This window comes from Mus pahari, chromosome 14 (genome assembly GCF_900095145.1).
Source record: "Mus pahari chromosome 14, PAHARI_EIJ_v1.1, whole genome shotgun sequence".
NCBI lineage: Eukaryota > Metazoa > Chordata > Mammalia > Rodentia > Muridae > Mus > Mus pahari.
The window spans coordinates 791,452-810,315 of NC_034603.1; the positions used below are offsets into that span (position 1 = coordinate 791,452).

The 18,864-nt window shown below is 39.2% G+C and overlaps 1 protein-coding gene across 4 annotated transcripts in view; it reads left to right on the forward strand.

The window, feature by feature from the left end:
- The first annotated feature begins 3,692 nt into the window (after positions 1-3,692).
- Cpeb4 (cytoplasmic polyadenylation element binding protein 4) overlaps positions 3,693-18,864 on the forward strand; it is a 62,228-nt gene continuing 47,056 nt past the window's right edge. For all 4 annotated transcript variants that reach the window (XM_021213548.2, XM_021213549.1, XM_021213550.2 and 1 more), the window contains exon 1: positions 3,693-6,209. In XM_021213548.2, coding sequence (XP_021069207.1) covers positions 5,085-6,209 — 1,125 coding nt within the window. In that variant the 5' untranslated portion in view covers positions 3,693-5,084. The remainder of the gene's footprint in view (positions 6,210-18,864) is intronic.

An 18,864-nucleotide genomic window follows, 5' to 3' on the forward strand; every position in this document is an offset into this window, starting at 1 on the left:
AAGCTTCTGGGTTGCTGACTCTAAAAAGATATATCGCTTTAAATATTTCCACATGCATAGATATGAGCTTATATCATTTATGTTAGTATCTGGTAGCTTCTTCTGTAGGGGTGTCATATTTTTTAATGTGTCCCTGTGTTTTATAGAAAGGAAAGGTACCAGGGCCCATGTACTAAATAATGCTTGTGGTTCTCATTCATGTACTAGTCTATGGTACCTTATGGAACCACACTGTACTCAATATAAGCAGCCTTGGGTGGAGGCTATGACTGCTAAAGTCATTAGATAGGCTTCTAGGTAGCTTGGGTGTGGACTATTTGGAAATGGCTGGCAATGTATGCTTCAAAAGCAGTACTGAGGACATTAGAGCTCTAGTGGGCCAGAGTTCACCCTGTGTGAATATGGTATGAGAATTATGTCATCTGCCAAGCTTTAGAAGAAAGAGGCTGGTACAGACATTAACATTACTTCCTGGAAGGCTCCAAGTTTGGGGTATGGTTGGTTTCAAGACCTAGAGGGGGCTAGGCAGCAGCTAGCAGGGTATAGGCATTCCCTAGTCTATAGCTTCTCTGAGGGTCTGTATTCTAGAAAGGAAGGGAGCTTTTAAAATTTATTTTTGAACCAGGTAGCACCTTAATGGTTGGGCAAAGGATGCTTTCCCTGCAACCTGCCAGCTTCCTGTGAGCATACTTCATGGATAGGACTCCTACTGCCACTGAGTGCTCCATCCAGCTCTTATCTCCAACAATAGATCCCTTTAAAGATCCCAAATAGAGTTGCTGAATTGTTGTCATGGTTACCAGGAGACAGTTGCTGAGGCCACAATGTTTTCGAGAAGGGTAGTCTTGGGCTGAATATCCTGAGTTTCTGAGTAGATAGCAGACTTAAGGGAATGGTTTCTCCCTTCCTTCTCTCCTCCTCTCAAGTGTCTAACCACGAGCCTGACCCTTGATGACTCAGATGTCCCAGTGATCATCCTAGTCTCAGCCCAGACCAAACCTTAAACAAGTAGAGTGACCTGGGGTGGAAGCACTGACTGATCCTGGAGTGTCTTCTCCTGCAAACCAAGAGAGGTTCTTGAACGGTGGTCCATGCAACTTCTTCTAGGTAGAAGATGCTGCTGAAGCAACTCTCTGGACTCAATGTGATAATAAGGAACACATATCTTGAGCCCTGCATGTGGGCACTTCGCTTACACAGACCTCATGTAAATCACTATCCTAGGAAGGGGCCTGGGGGATACTGTCCACATGGTTCTATGCGGAAGAAAGGACTTGGAGTGGTGATGCTGAAGGCTGCACAAGGAGGAAGCAGCAGAGCTGAGTTCAAACTCAGGGCTGTTTGGTTTTCAGGTCAGTTTCCTCTAAGTCACAGTTGCCATTTTAGATACTGAGAAGAACTGATAGCTCCAAGTGACCCACAACCATCTACTGGACACAGAACATCCAGCTAGTCATTAAGTAAACATGTACTAAGTCTGTTCTGAGCCAGATCCTCTACTGGTCACTGGTGACATGAAGACAAATCACACACACACAAATCACCCTTAAGAAACTAACCTACTGACACCCAGTAGTAATTTAAAAAGAGGAATCTTACAAGACTCTCTAGGAAGGGGAAGTTAAGGAAATCATTTTGAAAGAAATAGTGCTTGGCTAAGCCAGCTAAGTCTCAAGGGGTGTGTGTGTGTGTGTGTGTGTGTGTGTGTGTGTGTGTGTCAGGGAGAGCGGCAGAAAAGGAAAACAACAGAGTAAGATCCAACCTAACCTATGCTCAAAGAACTCGCAGAACTGCAGGTGTCATTATGATACATAAGCAGGAGAGGAGAATAACATCACCGAATAAGATCCACATAGGCAAGCCATACAGCAGGTATTGGAGAATTGAGACACTTGATGCAGAAGGAAGGGTCAGATGATGGTGATAATAAGTCTTTTAGACAAGGTGATAGCCCTGGCCAGCCTGGAACTTGCTTGATATGTAGACCTGATGGCTTGGACTCAGGGATTAAAGGCGTTTGTCACCATCCTGGGTGGGTGACAAGAAAAGGTTTATATATAAAATTTTGTTAGAATTACTTCGGGCTCTATCCTAGTTTTATTTTTCTTCAGTTTCCATTTCCCAAAGGAAACATTTATTCAACACACATTAAAAGCTTATGCTGAGGGCAATATATTACTTCGGGCCCCAGCAGAGCGAACAATAGTAGGCCTATACAAAGGCAAAGACATGGAGTCCTTGAGTAGACAGCAAATAACCAACATGTGAGCTCCAAACCAAATGGCATAAGGAACTAAATGATTAATTCAGATCTGAAAATCGGACCTTTCAGAAAAGATCTCATTATTGCTGTTTTTCTCTATGTATGTCTCCATTCAAGATTCACTCTCTGGGGCTTCCAATCTTCAATGTCAATTCTTTAGAGCAGTGGCTCTCAACCTTCCTAATGCTGCGACCCTTTCAAACATTTACTCTCGCTGTGGTGACCCCTCCCCACCACAAAATTACTTTTGTTGCTACTTCATAACTGTAATTTTGCTACTGTTATGAATCATAATGTGAACATCTGTGTTTTCTGAGGGTCTTAGCCAACCCCTGTGAAAGGGTCACTGGACTCCTCCCTGAGGGTATCACGACCCAGTAGTTGAGAGCTACTATTTTAAACACTGGTTTAGAGACATAAGCCACCAATGTAATATAATGCCATAGACAAGCATGAGCCCTATCGTGGGCCATGTATGCCTGTAAAAAGAGATTCCGAAGGCAGAGTAGGTAGGTTGGAGACTTATTCCTCAAACGAATAGGAGTTTGCCAAGAGGAGATGACAAAGGCGTGGAAAAAGGCACAAAGAGTACTGCCCACAGGACAATAAGGCTTAAACTACGGAGTTTGGTCTTTATTCCCCAAGTAACGGGCTGCCATTTTTAAAAAGGTCTGAGCACAACAGGACTGTGACTGGATTTTCGTTTTTTAGAAGCATCCCTCCGTTCTGCTTGGAAGGTGGAGTAGAAAGCTTTTCGTTGGTGGCTCAGCCACGGACGCCTACAGCATCTGTATCTCAAAGGGAGGATGGGAGAGTAGGCGTTCGGATGGAGGAATGGAGAGTGAAGGGAACCCCTCCGAGACTTGCGTTCTGGATAAGGACTATGCAGTTCTAGGCACAGCACAGATGCCGGGGAAAACCCGCCTCCCCTTCCATCCCTCGGGGGCGGAGCTCGGGCCAGAGCACGTGATGCCCGGAGCACCCACCTTTACTCAGGGCAGGCCTCTCGTTTATTCTCGGTTTCATGGGTTGCCACTTCGACCCCCAACACTTTAGCTCAGCGTTTCAGTGTGCAAGATGTCCATTCTCTTCCGAACGTCTCTCTACGGACTTCCTAAGAAGCCTGCTTTGGGAACATAAATCGCAAAGGAATCTTTGCCCATAAAAAAGATGGCGGCGCACCGCTTGCACTGGGTGCGCAGACCCGAGGCCGACGCCGGCCCCGCTGGGCGAGGCGCAAGCGGAAGAGGCGGCTCTGAGATGACCCGAGACCTTCCTGGGTGGAGCTCTGAGGCCGGGAGGCGTGGCCTATTCGGGATTGTGGTGTCGGATTGGCCTTCCGGCTGCTAGGCGTGGCCTCCGCAGCACCCCGCCCCTCCTTCATCGAACCGGAAGTGTCTCTCGGTCTTTCCAGCTGGTTGTCATTTCACTGGGCTCGGTCCTGAGGAGAAGGACTCAGCCGCGGCTGCGGGACCTGGGCACCGGAGGCAGTGGCGGCGGCGGCGGCGGCGGCGGCGGCGGCGGCAGCGGCGACAGCAGAGGAAGACGAGGAGGAAGAAGGAAGAAAAAGAAGAGCCAGACGGAGTCCGCAACGACGACAGCTGGGACTGCGGGACCGGGGAAAAGCGGCGGCGGCGGCGGCCCAGCAACCGTGAGGAGAAACAAAAGCCTTCTAAATTAGAGTTTCCAATCAGTCTAGGGGAAAAGAGAGCGCGAGCCGAGTGGGGAGGCTTTTCTCCTTTAGAGTGACTACGGTAGCGGGGTTTTCCTTTTTGTCCATCCCCTTCCCCCTCCCCCCGGCGGAGAATCGAACTGAGAGAACTGAACAAACCGCCCCTGGGTCCCATGAGGGAAAAAAATCCCGGAGCCGCAGAGAGGGGAAGAGGCAGAAACCGCAGGACCTTCCAGGTCGCCCCCTTGCTCCCCGCACCCCCGGGCCGCCAGCTCGCCCTTGTCCAGTCTCGCTAATCCCTCCTGATCGCGACACCCCCCAGAGGGAGAAACGGGTGTTTCCAACCCCTTTCATGGGGGAAAGGAGGCCGAGGGGAGCCCAAGAACAGCAAACGCAGCAAGATCTGCACCCGGAGCCCAAGGAACAGCCCCAGAGGCCCACACTGCACCCTACAAAAGAACAGAAACAGGACCAGGAACAGCAGAAATCTCCCTGCAATCATCTTTCCTTTAGTTAAGGCTGATTTCCTCTTTGGCAACCAGAAATTCACCTCCCGCCCCAGATAACCTAATATAATCTATCTATATATAAATATATAATATATAATGTTCTTAAATTATTCCTGATTTTTTTAACCAAGCTGCCAAGAAAAGAACGTATTCACCCCTTAATCTATTCTAATTTTTATGTGAATCTAAACTGCTGAGGAAGACCATATGTGATTGTTAAATTTTATATATATATATTTTTACTCCGCACAATGCTTATTCTTCTATATCCATAGATTCTTGAGAAGCTGTGTTTTTGTCATTCATGAACATTTTCCTTTGGAAAAAGAAAGCGCCTATTTTACTAACCAAAGACTTGATTTTTACCTTTTTTCTTTTTTATTCCCTCCTTGAAATAAGCCCAATTGGATTCATATCAATATTTTAAGAGGTTTTTGGTTTTGTTTTTGTTTTTTAGGTTCTTTTCCATTCAGAGAGACCAGAATTCCAAATCAGAGATACGTAGGGTGATAAGCTGTGATCTTTGAGTTAGCTATAAATAAGATACTTCAAGCAAACATATTTGAGATACAGGGGAGGAAAAACGTGAGACATTAGGTTGTCTTTTTTTATTGTGAGATTCTGATCCTAAAAATAATAAATGGGGGATTACGGGTTTGGAGTGCTAGTGCAAAGCAATACTGGGAATAAATCTGCTTTTCCAGTCCGATTCCATCCACATCTGCAGCCTCCACACCATCACCAAAATGCCACCCCCAACCCTGCTGCTTTTATAAATAATAACACAGCTGCCAATGGCAGCAGTGCTGGGTCAGCCTGGCTCTTTCCTGCCCCGGCTACTCATAACATTCAGGATGAGATCTTGGGGTCAGAAAAAGCAAAAAGTCAACAGCAAGAACAACAAGACCCTTTAGAAAAGCAACAGCTCTCCCCGAGTCCAGGTCAGGAAGCTGGAATACTGCCTGAAACTGAAAAGGCAAAAGCTGAAGAAAATCCAGGAGACAGTTCTTCAGAAAACAGCAACGGAAAAGAAAAACTGCGCATTGAATCACCAGTGTTGACAGGGTTTGATTACCAAGAAGCCACGGGTCTCGGGACTTCCACCCAACCCTTGACATCCAGTGCATCGTCCCTTACTGGTTTCAGTAACTGGTCAGCAGCGATAGCACCTTCTTCCTCCACTATAATCAACGAAGATGCAAGTTTCTTTCACCAGGGAGGGGTCCCTGGCGCTTCAGCTAATAATGGTGCTCTCTTGTTTCAAAATTTTCCCCATCATGTCAGCCCTGGCTTTGGTGGTAGCTTCTCCCCTCAGATCGGGCCTCTCTCCCAGCACCATCCTCATCACCCCCACTTCCAGCATCATCACAGCCAGCATCAGCAGCAGAGGAGGTCTCCTGCCAGTCCCCACCCCCCACCTTTCACACATAGAAGTGCTGCTTTTAACCAGCTGCCTCATTTGGCGAATAATCTTAACAAACCTCCTTCTCCATGGAGCAGCTACCAGAGTCCCTCTCCAACCCCCTCTTCTTCCTGGAGCCCAGGAGGTGGCGGCTATGGTGGCTGGGGAGCATCTCAAGGCCGAGATCACCGCAGAGGACTGAACGGTGGAATAACACCCCTGAACTCTATCTCACCTTTGAAGAAAAATTTCGCAAGCAATCATATTCAGCTCCAGAAGTATGCTCGCCCTAGCTCAGCCTTTGCTCCAAAATCCTGGATGGAAGATAGCTTGAACAGGGCTGACAACATTTTTCCTTTTCCGGTAAGATGTTGTTCCATTAATAGATTAAGATGAATAAGGAAGTAGTGTGGTGGAGTATCTGTGGAATGAAAGAATCAGAATTGTCTGTGCTCACATTAGAGATCTTAGGAAATAAATTGATTACCAGCCTTTATCTTAGCAAATGGGTGTAATCGGAAGAAAATAGTTAACTGTTTCTTGGGCCTTAATTTTTCCATTTATAATTACAGATACCGTGTTAACTACACGGTATGTGATATCCTAATTAAATATAATACCTTTCTTGCTTAATGAGAATTTTCTTCACTTGAGAAAGAATGGTAAAACAGTAATATGTAACAGAAATGTATGTATTTTATTACGGAAACTAATGAATGTTTTCTGTCTAGGAAAATGACCTTTTTTTGACATTGTAAGGTAGGGAGTCACTGAAAGCAACGAGTTCCAGATTTCCTCCTGGTTATATTTAGATGTGGACCTTGCAGTCTGAGCAGTCTGAACCGATCAATTCAGCAATTCCTCTTAGACTTCTCTGCAAATTCTGACCTTTCTTGTGTCTACTAGTTAGGGAGAAATAGTACAGATGGTTTCTTTGTCATGCTTAAAATGTATTTATTTATTTATCTATCTATTTATTTTATTTATTTATTTTGCAGTGCTGGGTATACCCATTTCTTTTTGAATACCATGAAGATGTTGATTTCAGAAAGCCTGGTTTTTTTTGGGGGGGGGTATTGTTTATTTTGTTTTTTGGTAGGTGATGCCTTTCACCTGCTTGTTTATTTTCCAGTGTTAATACTAGGGGTGTCGATAATTAAACCATTCCTAAAAATAGGTCCAGGCAAAGATCACTTGTCTCTGTTGGTATTAGTATATCCTTTCTCTGGTAGGAATCACATTGTTTTTGAACTAATGAGCAGCCAGTTTGTCTTGCAGAAACAAGGTAAAGAGAATTTCGTGTCTTAGCTCAACATCACTTGCCACACTCAATTTCTATACTGTAGAGTGGTCATTTCTGTGTCCTTAGAAAATGTATAGAAAGTAGTAAGGTCCGTTGAGCCTGTCTTCATATCAACTGCGAAAGGTAAGTTCTGTCATTATCCTACTCACAGATGAGGGACATAAACATGGGCTTAAAGCCATGTATACATGAATATGTCATGCAAAAGGTTTTTTTTTTTTTAGATGTACTTCTATAGGGACTAAAGCATATTATAAGACAGTTGTAGTGTTCCTATTTAAGGGAAGTAAAAGCTTGCTAGAGAGAGAGTCCCATGTCAGTCCAAGGAGCTAAATATCTTTTCATTCCTTAAGGATACAGGTGTAAGGCATTTTAAAATATTTGGTCAAATTTAGTTTTAAATTTTTGCTTTTAGAAAACATTTTTTTGCTCAAGCCAAGTGCAGTTGTCATTTAATGACAGATAAATAGCTGTTCAGAACATTGACAGTGGCTTTAAAAAGTTGTTATTAATATTCCTTGGAACATAATATTAAAGCAATATTTAATTTAATTTAATGCAAAAGTGACTTTTGAACTATTTATATATTACTAATTTTAAAAACCACACCTTTTAGCTAGATTATGATTAGAGTGAGAATTGAATCTAGGTTATGATTAGAGCAGAAATTGAATATGCTTTTCTTTCTTGCTGCTTCTTATGCTAATATTAAATTTATGTGATGTTATGATCATTTTCTCATTCTGAGCATCCTAATTTATGATAAAGATTTGTTTGGGGAAAATGAGAAGTACAGGAAATGGAATATCTATATGTGTGTGTCATGTTTTCTCCCTATGGGACTGATAGTATTTGTTGAACAGGTGGAATCCTTTTGATCAGTTTAATTGGTAATTAAACTGATTTATTAAATAACAGACTAAGATTGATACTAAAAGTGGTTGTTAGAAACTAGTTCTTTCAGAGGGTTGGGGATGTCATTCAGTAATAATAGAGTATTTGTCTGACCTGTAGAAGGCTTTGAATTTGATATCCAGCACTGAAAAACAATTAATTACTTTCCTCTTGTCTTTTCTTGTCTATTATGCTGAGGATAGAAAAGGGGTGGTCAGTAAACCCAGTTCAAATACAGAAAAGCTGGGTATGATAGAGCATGCACTATCTAGCACTTAGGAGGCAGCTGGATCTTTGTGAGTTCAAGGCCGGCCTTGTCTACATAGCAAGTTTTAGGCTAGTCAGGCTACATAAGGATACCCTGTCTCAAAGAATACATTATTTTTCAAATGTGAAAAGATTAGAAAGTAGATTTTTTTTCTTCTCCCCATCTTCATCATTTTAACATTCATATATAATCAGGATATTTTGGAATTCTTATACTAAAAAGAAATTACCTGAAATATATTTAATATTGGGCAGCAGTTATTTAGTTTGAAATGAACCAGAATGCTTTTTACATCAGTTTTTACAGGTATGTTTATATTCTGACTATATGCAGGGTTTAAAAATTAATAATATTTAAAAATTAAAATTATTTATGTTTGTGTGTGCACATGTGTACATGTGGGGGTCAGAAGATAATTCACAGGGCTTGGTTTTGTTCTGTCACCAAGTGGGTCCAGGAATCAAGCTCAGGTTGTGCCTCTACCCAGTGTGCCATTTTGCCTGACCCCACCCCCACACTTTTTTTTTTTTTGTCCATTTTCAACTTTCTGTTTTGTCCACATTTATGAAACCTAATTAGGCATTCCAGTAACCCCCTAACTGATCCACCAAGGAGGTATAGTTTGAGAAAAAAATTTTGATTAAAAGTTGCTTTTGACTTTTTACTTAGCCTAAAGTTTCAAGGTATGAATTGAGAAGCCATAACTTAAATCCTGTTTTCTGATACATTAAATTAATATGCATTTAATAATATATAAGATGCCTTTATATTCTAAGTGCTTTATATGTATTAATTTACTCAATAATCCTGTAAGGTAGAAATTATTATTTACATGCAAGATTTGGCTCTTAACTATTAGTTATACTATGATGTTCTCCACAAAATCATAATACAGATGGGGATGAGAGGAACTCCTCCCAGAGCAAGTAAGATGAAAGAAAAAAAGTTAACTATATGTATGACCAAAAGCTGAGTGTAAGCCAGATATAGTTTCTGTTACCCTGGAGGCTGAGGCAGGTTGGAGAGTCTAGAAGTTCTAGGCAGCCTGAGTAACATAGTGAGGTTTTCCATTGAACAACAAAAGTTGGCTCAAGGAGTTTTAAAAGTAAAAAAAAAAAAAAAAAAGACCCTATTTATCAACTCTAAATGTTAAACTTCATAAAGTTAAGGTCAATTTTTTATTACATTTATTTATTGCATATATTTAGTTATATAGTATTACAATAATACTTAAATTTATTTATTACTTTTATTTATTGCATTTACTTATGCATGCTAGTGCTACAGCACGTGCATGGAAGTCAGAGTACAGCTTGCAGAAGTTGTTTCTCTTCTTCCACCATGTAGGTCCCAGGGATTGAGCTCAGGTCATCTAGGTTAGTAGCAAGGGCGTTTACCCAATCTCACTGGTCCAAAATCCTTTTGCTTTTAATTCATAGTACTTACTGTAAGTCAGGAATGGGTGAGGTGCTCTCAGAAAGGCTCTGTCACTTCCTATCACAAGATCGCTCAACTCCATGACATTTGTTGTATTGTTCTATCTTTGAAGTAAAGAAACAAGGTCCATATTCATGTGACTAAGTAAGGGTATGGTTTGACCCTTATGTTTTTAAAAAAAAAAAAAAAAGAAAAAAGAAAAAGTCCTATCTACCCTGCCAAACATATCCTGAAGATTCAATTTCCAAATCAAATAATAGATTGGGATGCTTGCCAGTAATTTTATTTGAATATAGCACCTTTTTGGAATGATGCCTAGATCTGTCCTTATAGGAAAAGTAGGGCAGAATCCCTCAGTCTATATACTATTATCTAAAGCTCCATTTATGTTCCCATCTGCATTAGCTAAAAACCAGGAAAGTGGCCACACAAAGACTGTCCTCCATCTTGATTGGTAGAAAGAGAATTTAGTACTTTACTTAGGGCTCTGTTTGCTCTTACCTTAGACACACTGCTTTGTTAAGTTTTCTAAATTACACAAGTAATTCTTGTCACTGTAATAACTTACCTGGTGTTATCAGCTTAGTGTCCTTAAAATTATTTCTCACACTGTATGCTTAACAAAGTTACTGCAGTGCTTTAGGGCAACAAGTCTTGGTGAATTATTAAAAATCATAATAACATAAACCTCATTCCATTTTTTTTGTTTTTTGTTTTTTGTTTTTTGAGACAGGGTTTCTCTGTGCAGCCCTGGCTGTCCTAGAGCTCACTCTGTAGACCAGGCTGGCCTCAGAAATCCACCTGCCTCTGCCTCCCAAGTGCTGGGATTAAAGGCGTGCGCCTATTTTTTTTTTTTTTCTTAATGTGATTCCAAGAGAGGGTTTTTTGTTTTTGTTTTTGTTTTTGTTTTTTATTTTGGTGGTGGTAGTGGTGTTTTTTGTTTGTTTTTTTGATTTTTGGTTTTTTTGCATAAGAAATCTCTTGTTTGACTTAGAAACCAATTTTGTATTTGGGAAATATGTGCTGGATGGCAGAATTGAAATACTGGAAAACATTCTGGGAAAATCCTATGAGGTATATTATCTTCCTCTTTGTAGAGAGCTTCTAACTAGGTCCGTTATTTCCCAATGGAGCTGGAAATAACTTTTTTTATAACCTTTTCCCTTCTATGTTTTCCTCATTTTTAGAAAAGAGATTTATTAATTCTTATTTTTTGTGGTCTGGGTGATTTGCCTATATGTATGTCTATGTACTTTACGAGGCCTAGTGTCTACAAACCTGCAGAGGGCACTAGATTCCCCAAGAACTGGAGTTGCAGATGGTTGTGAGCTGCCATATAGGTGCTGGGAACTAAGTCTAGGTTCTTTGCAAGAGCTCATAACCATCAAGCCTTCTCTCTAGCCACCAGGGTAGGATTTTTAACTGCATTTTGTGTGTATCTCTATGTTCAGGGAAGCCATGAAATGTGATCAAAAATTGTTCTAAAATCTATCAGGAAAAGTTTACTTATTGCAAGCCTAGTGAATGTGGTTGTTGCTAATTAAAACTAGGAAGGTAATATTTAGTTCACCAGAGTAAGCTTGTGGGAATAACCCTGGTGGTCTCCCGAGAAAGAGACAGATGAAAGTACTCTTAAAATTAATTTAGGTTTATGTTTGAATTTTACAGTCTAAATTCATTTTCCTTTCAACTTTTCTGTCTTGGTAGTGAAAATAATCTTGAAAGCTCATGCTGTCACGTTGTTTCTAACAATGTTTACAAGCATACAAAGTAGCTTATTTAAGAATTTATTTCCAAGCTGAGAGGTGGTAGCACAGGCCTTTAATCCCAGGATTTGGGAGGCAGAGACAGGTGGATTTCTGAGTTCGAGGCCAGCCTGGTCTACAGAGTGAGTTCCAGGACAGCCAGGGCTACACAGAGAAACCCTATCTTGAAAACAAAAACAAAACAAAACAAAAGAATTTATTTCCAAATTTCCAAATATTTTTGGAAATTTCTATTTTAGTAATTTAACATTTATATATCACTTCTGTTATGCCTAAACTTCAATCTTTTAGTTTACCTTAAAGTTTAATCAATTAGCTCCAGGATTAAAGTGGAATTAAACTACTAGGTTAGTTTATGATTTCCTTATACTGTTAAAAAATGCATGCTGAATATTACTCAAACATTAGAAAATGTTAGAGAGATTGTAAATATATTATTAATTCATTTTTGTTAGATCCTATACCTATTTTATAACATAGTTGCTCAATAAATTTATGCTAAAAAGTTTAAGTATAAAATAAAATTAAATTATAATAAAATACTATAAACATATATTTTAATATTATATATAAATTTAATATTAAAAAGTCACACAGTATCCAGTTTACATCTCTGATACTATTTCCAACTTCTTATGAAAAGTCACACATTTTCTATTAAATATATTGTTCTTTTAAGATATAAATTTAATTTAAGAAAAGTCACACATTTTCTATTAAATATATTGTTCTTTTAAGATATAAATTTAATTTATGTATCCTTTAATATATACATTGTAGTATTTAAAGCAACACATGATAAAGTTCATTTTCATAGTTTAGGCATAGTATCACTGTATAGTCCAGGATGACCTGGGACTTGCTATGTAGCCCAGGCTGGCCTTGAACCTGTGATCTCCTGTATCTGCCTCCCAATTTCTTTTACAAGCATTTACTACCATACCTGGTGCCTAAAACTTTTAATAATCCAACTCAATGCAAACATTTGGATAGCACAATTGTGGTCCTGCTTCATGTCAAATAAAACCCAATCAACCATTTAAATTTTGATTAGCATTAATCAGCCTGTATCATTCAGTATTTTGAAAGATTTTTACATAGAGTTGTTTTATTAAAAGTTTTAGGCATCAGGTATGATGATAAATGCTTGTCTCATGTTTATGGCCCTAATTAGTAAACTTTAAACTATGTAAGTCCTTCCCATATTGTACTGTACTAAGGCTAGACAAATTTGAATTTGCTGAGTATTTTTTGATATACTCAGTCATTTTATACACGTAAAGTAAGGTATAGTTAATCTTTTGGTATTAAGTATTTCAAAGCCATACTTGTCTTTAAAATGTCATGTAATGTTTTAAATAATAGTTCTTTTAGGAATCCTAGAAGGGTATATCTATTTTGTAGGTTCATGGTGCTAGCTAGTGAAACATATGCTGTCATTTTGTTGTCTGTGACCTCAAAAACATTTCTACCCCTAAAACAATCTTAATTATAGTAAGTCTGATCTGGACTCTAAATATGGCTTTACTACCTAACTCATCATATAATTCAGGACATGCATGCTACTTTCCTGATTTTTCCTTTGTTCACTTCTTCTCTCTGGCCCTTTTGAGAATAAAATGAGATTATGTCTAATATCTCATTTTATCTAATATCACTGACGATGTGAGTTAGGTTCCTGAAATCTGTGAAGTAGAAGGAAAAGGCCAACTCCTACAAGTTGCCCTCTGATCTTCACACATGCACCCTACTGGATAGCACTTATGTGTACATGCACAGAGCACACACACACACACACACACACACACACACACACACACACAAGCTAAATTTGAAAAATAATAAGTACTGGAAAGAGATGGATTATTGGTAAAGAGTACTTTCTACTCTTGAGAAGACTTGAGTTCTATTCCCAATGTCAAAAAACAGCTGGTGAGGTAGCTTAGTGGGTACATGCACCAGCCACCAAACATGGTGACCTGTGTTTGATCCATAGAACCTTCATGGGAGAAGTAGAAAACTGACTCCATCAATTTAATCTTCTGATCTCTAGGAGGGCACTCATGAACCTGTACACGTGTGTGTGCACCCCTACCCCCGCGCACACACACTAAATAAATAAATGTCATTTAAATGTGAAAATCATTGTATTACTGGTACATGATGATTAAACTTAAAGAATGTTTTTTTTAAACAAAATTATTGCACATAAATAATAGTGGAACTTGGGCTACATAATCCTTTTTTTTTTTCTGAACACAAATAAATACAGTGTCTAACTGATGACTTTATCCCCCTTTTTGGTAAGGTTTTCTTCCCCTTTTTAATATTATGGAAAATTTTAAACATTGATTAGACAAAATAGTATCCTGAATCCCATGTATATATCACATGGCTTCAGCAGTCTCTGGCTCCTGGACAATCCTTTCACCTACACTCAAAACTCTTTTCTGCCATATATCTTAAAGCAGTTAAAGGAACTCCTAGACATGGTAGGATTTCATTGAAAAAGAACACACTTCTCAAAGATACAAAGTCTTTAGAGGATCTACAGTGTCTTCCAAGGGTCTTTTAAAGATACTGATGGCTCACATATCTGTCATGTCTGCTCAGCCTATTTTCCTTACTCAACCTAGTGTTACTCCCACAAACACCAGTGGCCTCATCTCTTTCTGAGACATCATAAAAAGTAAATAAAGTAAGATCAACTAAAGCAACAAATGAGCTGGTGACTGTAAAATCTAAGTAGAGGGTAATATTTAATTTGGGCCTTCTAATTCTAGACTTTTGTGGAATTGTAGGTATGTGATCTGAGACAAATTCAAAAGAACAGGACAGGGCTGTGCTTTGGGGATTGTTTTTCTGTTTGTTTATAAAAGGAATTCAGGGATTTGAGGTCTTTTGGAGGCCTGTGGAGTTCTTTAAACCTTATTCATTCACCTCTCTTTCCATATACAGGTATTCACTTTTAGTGTGTTGTAGAAATATGTCAGTGGTCAAAGAGGGCCTTCTCATGAAGAGTACAGTCTAGGAACTTCCTATTTTGTTCTTATGAATTGAGTGTGTTCTGCCTAGGAGACTATGAGTATGGGGTGGCCTTGTGAGCTGAGCATTGGGTGCTTTTTGTCATCATTGTCAAGGGTCACAAAAAAGAAGAGATGTCAAGGATTGCAAAATGTAAGTCTCAGCTTAGGCATAAAGATTGTACATTTTGATTTGTAGTCCCTCTGCTAACTGGGCCCTGAACTGGCCAGGCAGACATGGAGAAGAGGATCTCTCACAGCTATTTAGAATCTTTTGTGTGTCTTTATGACCCAACTTAGTCTCTCAGGACAGCATTTTAGTTTTGTTTACTTTCTTTTAAAAAATGGCCTCTTGTGGTGAGTAGCTTGTTAAATACGAGAACATTGCCTGTGATCTTTTTGGATGCAGAAGTTTAGGTTTATATGATAACCTGTATGAAACTGGCCATAGAAAAGCAAGGAACAACTAGATTATTTAGATATGCCAGTAGCCTGCTTTCAAAATGTGATGTGTGCACTCTTTTCTCATCTACCACAGAGAGAAGGCAGGCAGGAATGTATACTGAGTGTGCCAGCTAGCAGGCAGCCATTGGGCCTCACTTTCACATACCATGTTCTTTCATTTCTCACCATTTTTCTATTTGTGTGCGTTCATGCATATAAATGTGCAGGTGCAGATGCCCGTGTGCATACATGCATAGACCAGAAGAGGATAGTGGGGAGAAAAGACTTCTCACTGTACAGAAAGCCTCACCATTTTGACCAGGCAGGCTGGCCAAACTCCTGGGATCTGGCTACCTCACAGTGCTGAAGTTACAGTCACATGAAGTTGTGCCTAGCTTTTTATTATTATTTTTAATGTATTTATAGATCCTGGGTTTTTTCATTTTTTGTTTTTATTGAAAATATATTATTTTCTCATATAGTATGTCCTGATACAGTTTTCTCTCCCAGTTCCTCCTTTCCTTCCCTTCCCTTCCTTCTAAATCTACTCCTTTTTTTGGTCTCTCATTAGAAAAGAACAGGTAACCACCAGACATGACAAAATAAGATATAAGAACATAAAGGAAAAAATACCATATCAAAATTGGACAAGGTAACCCAACAGCAGGAAAAGAGACATAAAAGCAATGAAAAAAGTTTTCCAAGTAGGCGCTTTGAGCTCAGATTCCCATGCCTGCAGAGCAAGCGCTCTTACCTCAGCCGACCTTTTAGTCCCTCATCACAGTTTTACATGATATTTGTGTGTGTATGTGTGAAGGGTGTCAAGATTCCTTGTTCAATAAGTAGAGATTTAAAATCAAGTCTTACAATGGGACTATTTTTTTTCTTCCAGGCAAGGTTAGAATGACTAAATAGCCTAGAAGAAGAAAGTCCGTTGAACTAATGGAATCTAAATTAACAGTTTTGTTTTTTAATTCAAATAAGTGGCAACAACTTTTTAAAAAAATCACTTTAAGGATTTTTATGATATTCAAAATACATAAATACATGTTGCATTTAGTGAAGGGAAAATAAAAGGCAGTTTCCTCAAAGGCTTTCTGAAGAGATTTCCTGATTTATCAGTTCATATGGGAACCAAATGGTTTATGAACAGAGCAGACTGATTCAGCTATAGTTTAGAATTCTGGGAGGGAATATTTAGTAGCCTAAGCAAGACTCTTTACCCTTGTTGAAGGTGTTAAGATGAGAAAGTACAGACTCTGAATAGAAGTGGTGAAGAAATATGAAGTGCTATTAAATGTCTTTACTTTGCTCCTCTTCACATTACATAATTACCTCTTTTATGTCAACCCCTGACACCTGCTTCCAGGCCATTCTGACCCAACAAAAAGTTGTATATCCTGTGGATGACACTAATGAACATTTTAGGTTATGGCATGACTTAGTTAAATAGATTTATTTTTTAAACTAAATCTTCTGAAGCTAGACTTCTTACCACTTACAGTGTGACTTTAAGCTACATGTCCCTAAAATGGGATAACAACAACTAGTGACTCCATGTGGTACTTGTAAGAAACTAATGCAGATAAATGAATACATAGTTTGTGAGAGAAATGCAGCTCAGAGCCAGGAGAAACAAGGTAGCCTCTTGCTTTATTGGTGGTAGTAGATTTTTAGCAAAATGTACCTGTGCTGTGGGAAGATTGTAGTCATATCCAGGGAGATAAGCACCAGCCTGCCTGTCTGTCTGCTGCAGCCTGACAATGTTGAGGGACTCTAGGGAAAGACGTGTACTCTGTGCTAGGGTGAGAGGCCTTTTGGAAGCAGAGTCCTAAAGGCTAACTGCACAGTCACCTCTTTGTGATTTGTGGACATTTTCATCTAAGACGAATATTTATATTTTGGAAAATCTTGGATCAAATCTCCCATAGTTAGCTTTGATTAATTATGAGCTCTCCCAAGGCTTTTCAAGCTTCCTATTTGTTTTGGCAGCTGACACACTGGCATAGACTTTCCTTTTGAACCAAAATATTTTCCTTTCCTTTTTTCACCAGGGAAAATTTAAGCCAGAAAGAGAGACTTCCACAGCCTGATATGGATTAAGAGCAGGCTGAAAGTGATCATAGGAAGGGAAGGTAGAAAGTAGGGAATTGAATTTTGGCTTGGACCTTGCTAATCTGGTTACATTAAAATAATATATTTTGTATATCATAGCAGTCTGGTAGCACCCAAATACAGAGACACATGTTCATAAAAAGAGCCAATAAAGAGTTGTGGTAGTGGTTAGCATAGGATATATTTAAATGAGATTTAGTCTGAAGACAGAATCTCTGAACACAAAACCACATACAGTACAAACTGTATAACATGATGGTCTGTTCTTACCTAGTGAACATGGATATCCCTTTAAATAAGAGTGAAACATGAGAAAAATATGCCTGGGGTGTCTCTAATCCTAGGGAATTGACAGAGGTAATAATTTCCCCCTAGAACTGATTTTCAAGGAGATCCATAATGTTAAACAAATGGTAGGTACTGATATTTTACACAAAGATTCATTCTTAGTGTATGACGAGATCACATTTGTTAAACGGTGTGGACCAGGATATGCTATACAGCGCCTTAATGGTAGGCCTTGAATTTTAAAGAGGAATCTAACGAAAAGGAATCTAAGAACTTTAACTAAAGAGGAATGAGCATGTGTGTCATCTGCCTTTTTAAAGGGAGATGGCTCATAGGGCATTTGATGAACAGTTTTGAGAGGAGACACATTCAATTAATAAATGACTGAAGGCAGGTATGCTATGTTGTTAGATGAGAACAGAATGATATGCCTAAAATAACAGATTATAGATGCCCGAGGTAACAGTGACAGTCCAGGCACTATGTTTGTATTTGTTGGCTGTTAATGGTGAACTACCTATTTTCTTCAAGAGCAGCTCCCCATTTGTTGAAATTGAACTTGATTTGTATTTTCTGAAAGTATGTGCTACAGAGTTTGGGATTTTTCAGTTTGGAGAACAAAGCCCCTCTCTTTATAAGGAAACTTAAAATGTTTCTTGTTGAAGGTGAGAACTGCCTCCTGCAAGTTATCTCTGATCTCAACATGTGCATCATGCCATACATTCACCCTATCCCAACATGCACACAGAGTACGTAAATGAAAATGTAATTTAAAAGGAGAGCTAGAGGTCAGCCAGAGCTACACAAGAGGAATCTACCTTAAAATTAAACCTGTAAGATTACAAAATAAAGTGAAGTCAGAACATTGCAATAAAGGTGTTTGTGGAACCTTGATATTATTGCCGTTCTTTCATATTTATGGGTAGTTATTAAGTTCATAGGTTTTAGAGCTACAGGCCTAGATTCACTACATACCTGGCATGATAGTCATCTGTCACTGTAAGCTTGTTTTTTCATCTGTAAAAGGAGATAATTGAACATACTGGATTATATAAAGCTTTTGTGAGGGATAAGTGAGAGTATGCATCTAATATTTGAAATTAGCTACCAGCATTATTACTATTAGAACCAGTTCTGCTAATTTGGTTTGTAGTTGATAACTTGCCAATGTGTTTGTCATGGTTGTAATGTGTATTCCTTACCTAACTGTCATCCCAGTGGAGAGACAGGACAGGGCTTTGTGTTCTCATGTGCTTCTCAGATTTCTGTTGCATCCTTGTCACTATTACACATTTTGTTCTTTGTTATTGTTGCTGCTGTTGAGCACTATTTAAGTACTTACTGTTTTCCAGACATTTTCCACTTGGGTACCCTCAGAGGCCTTTAAACAGGCCTCCTCCCTCACTTTGTAAATAAGTTTTAGTGATCCTGTGATGTCTAATGTAGGGTCACTGACTTTGGAATGAGGCTTGAATCATAG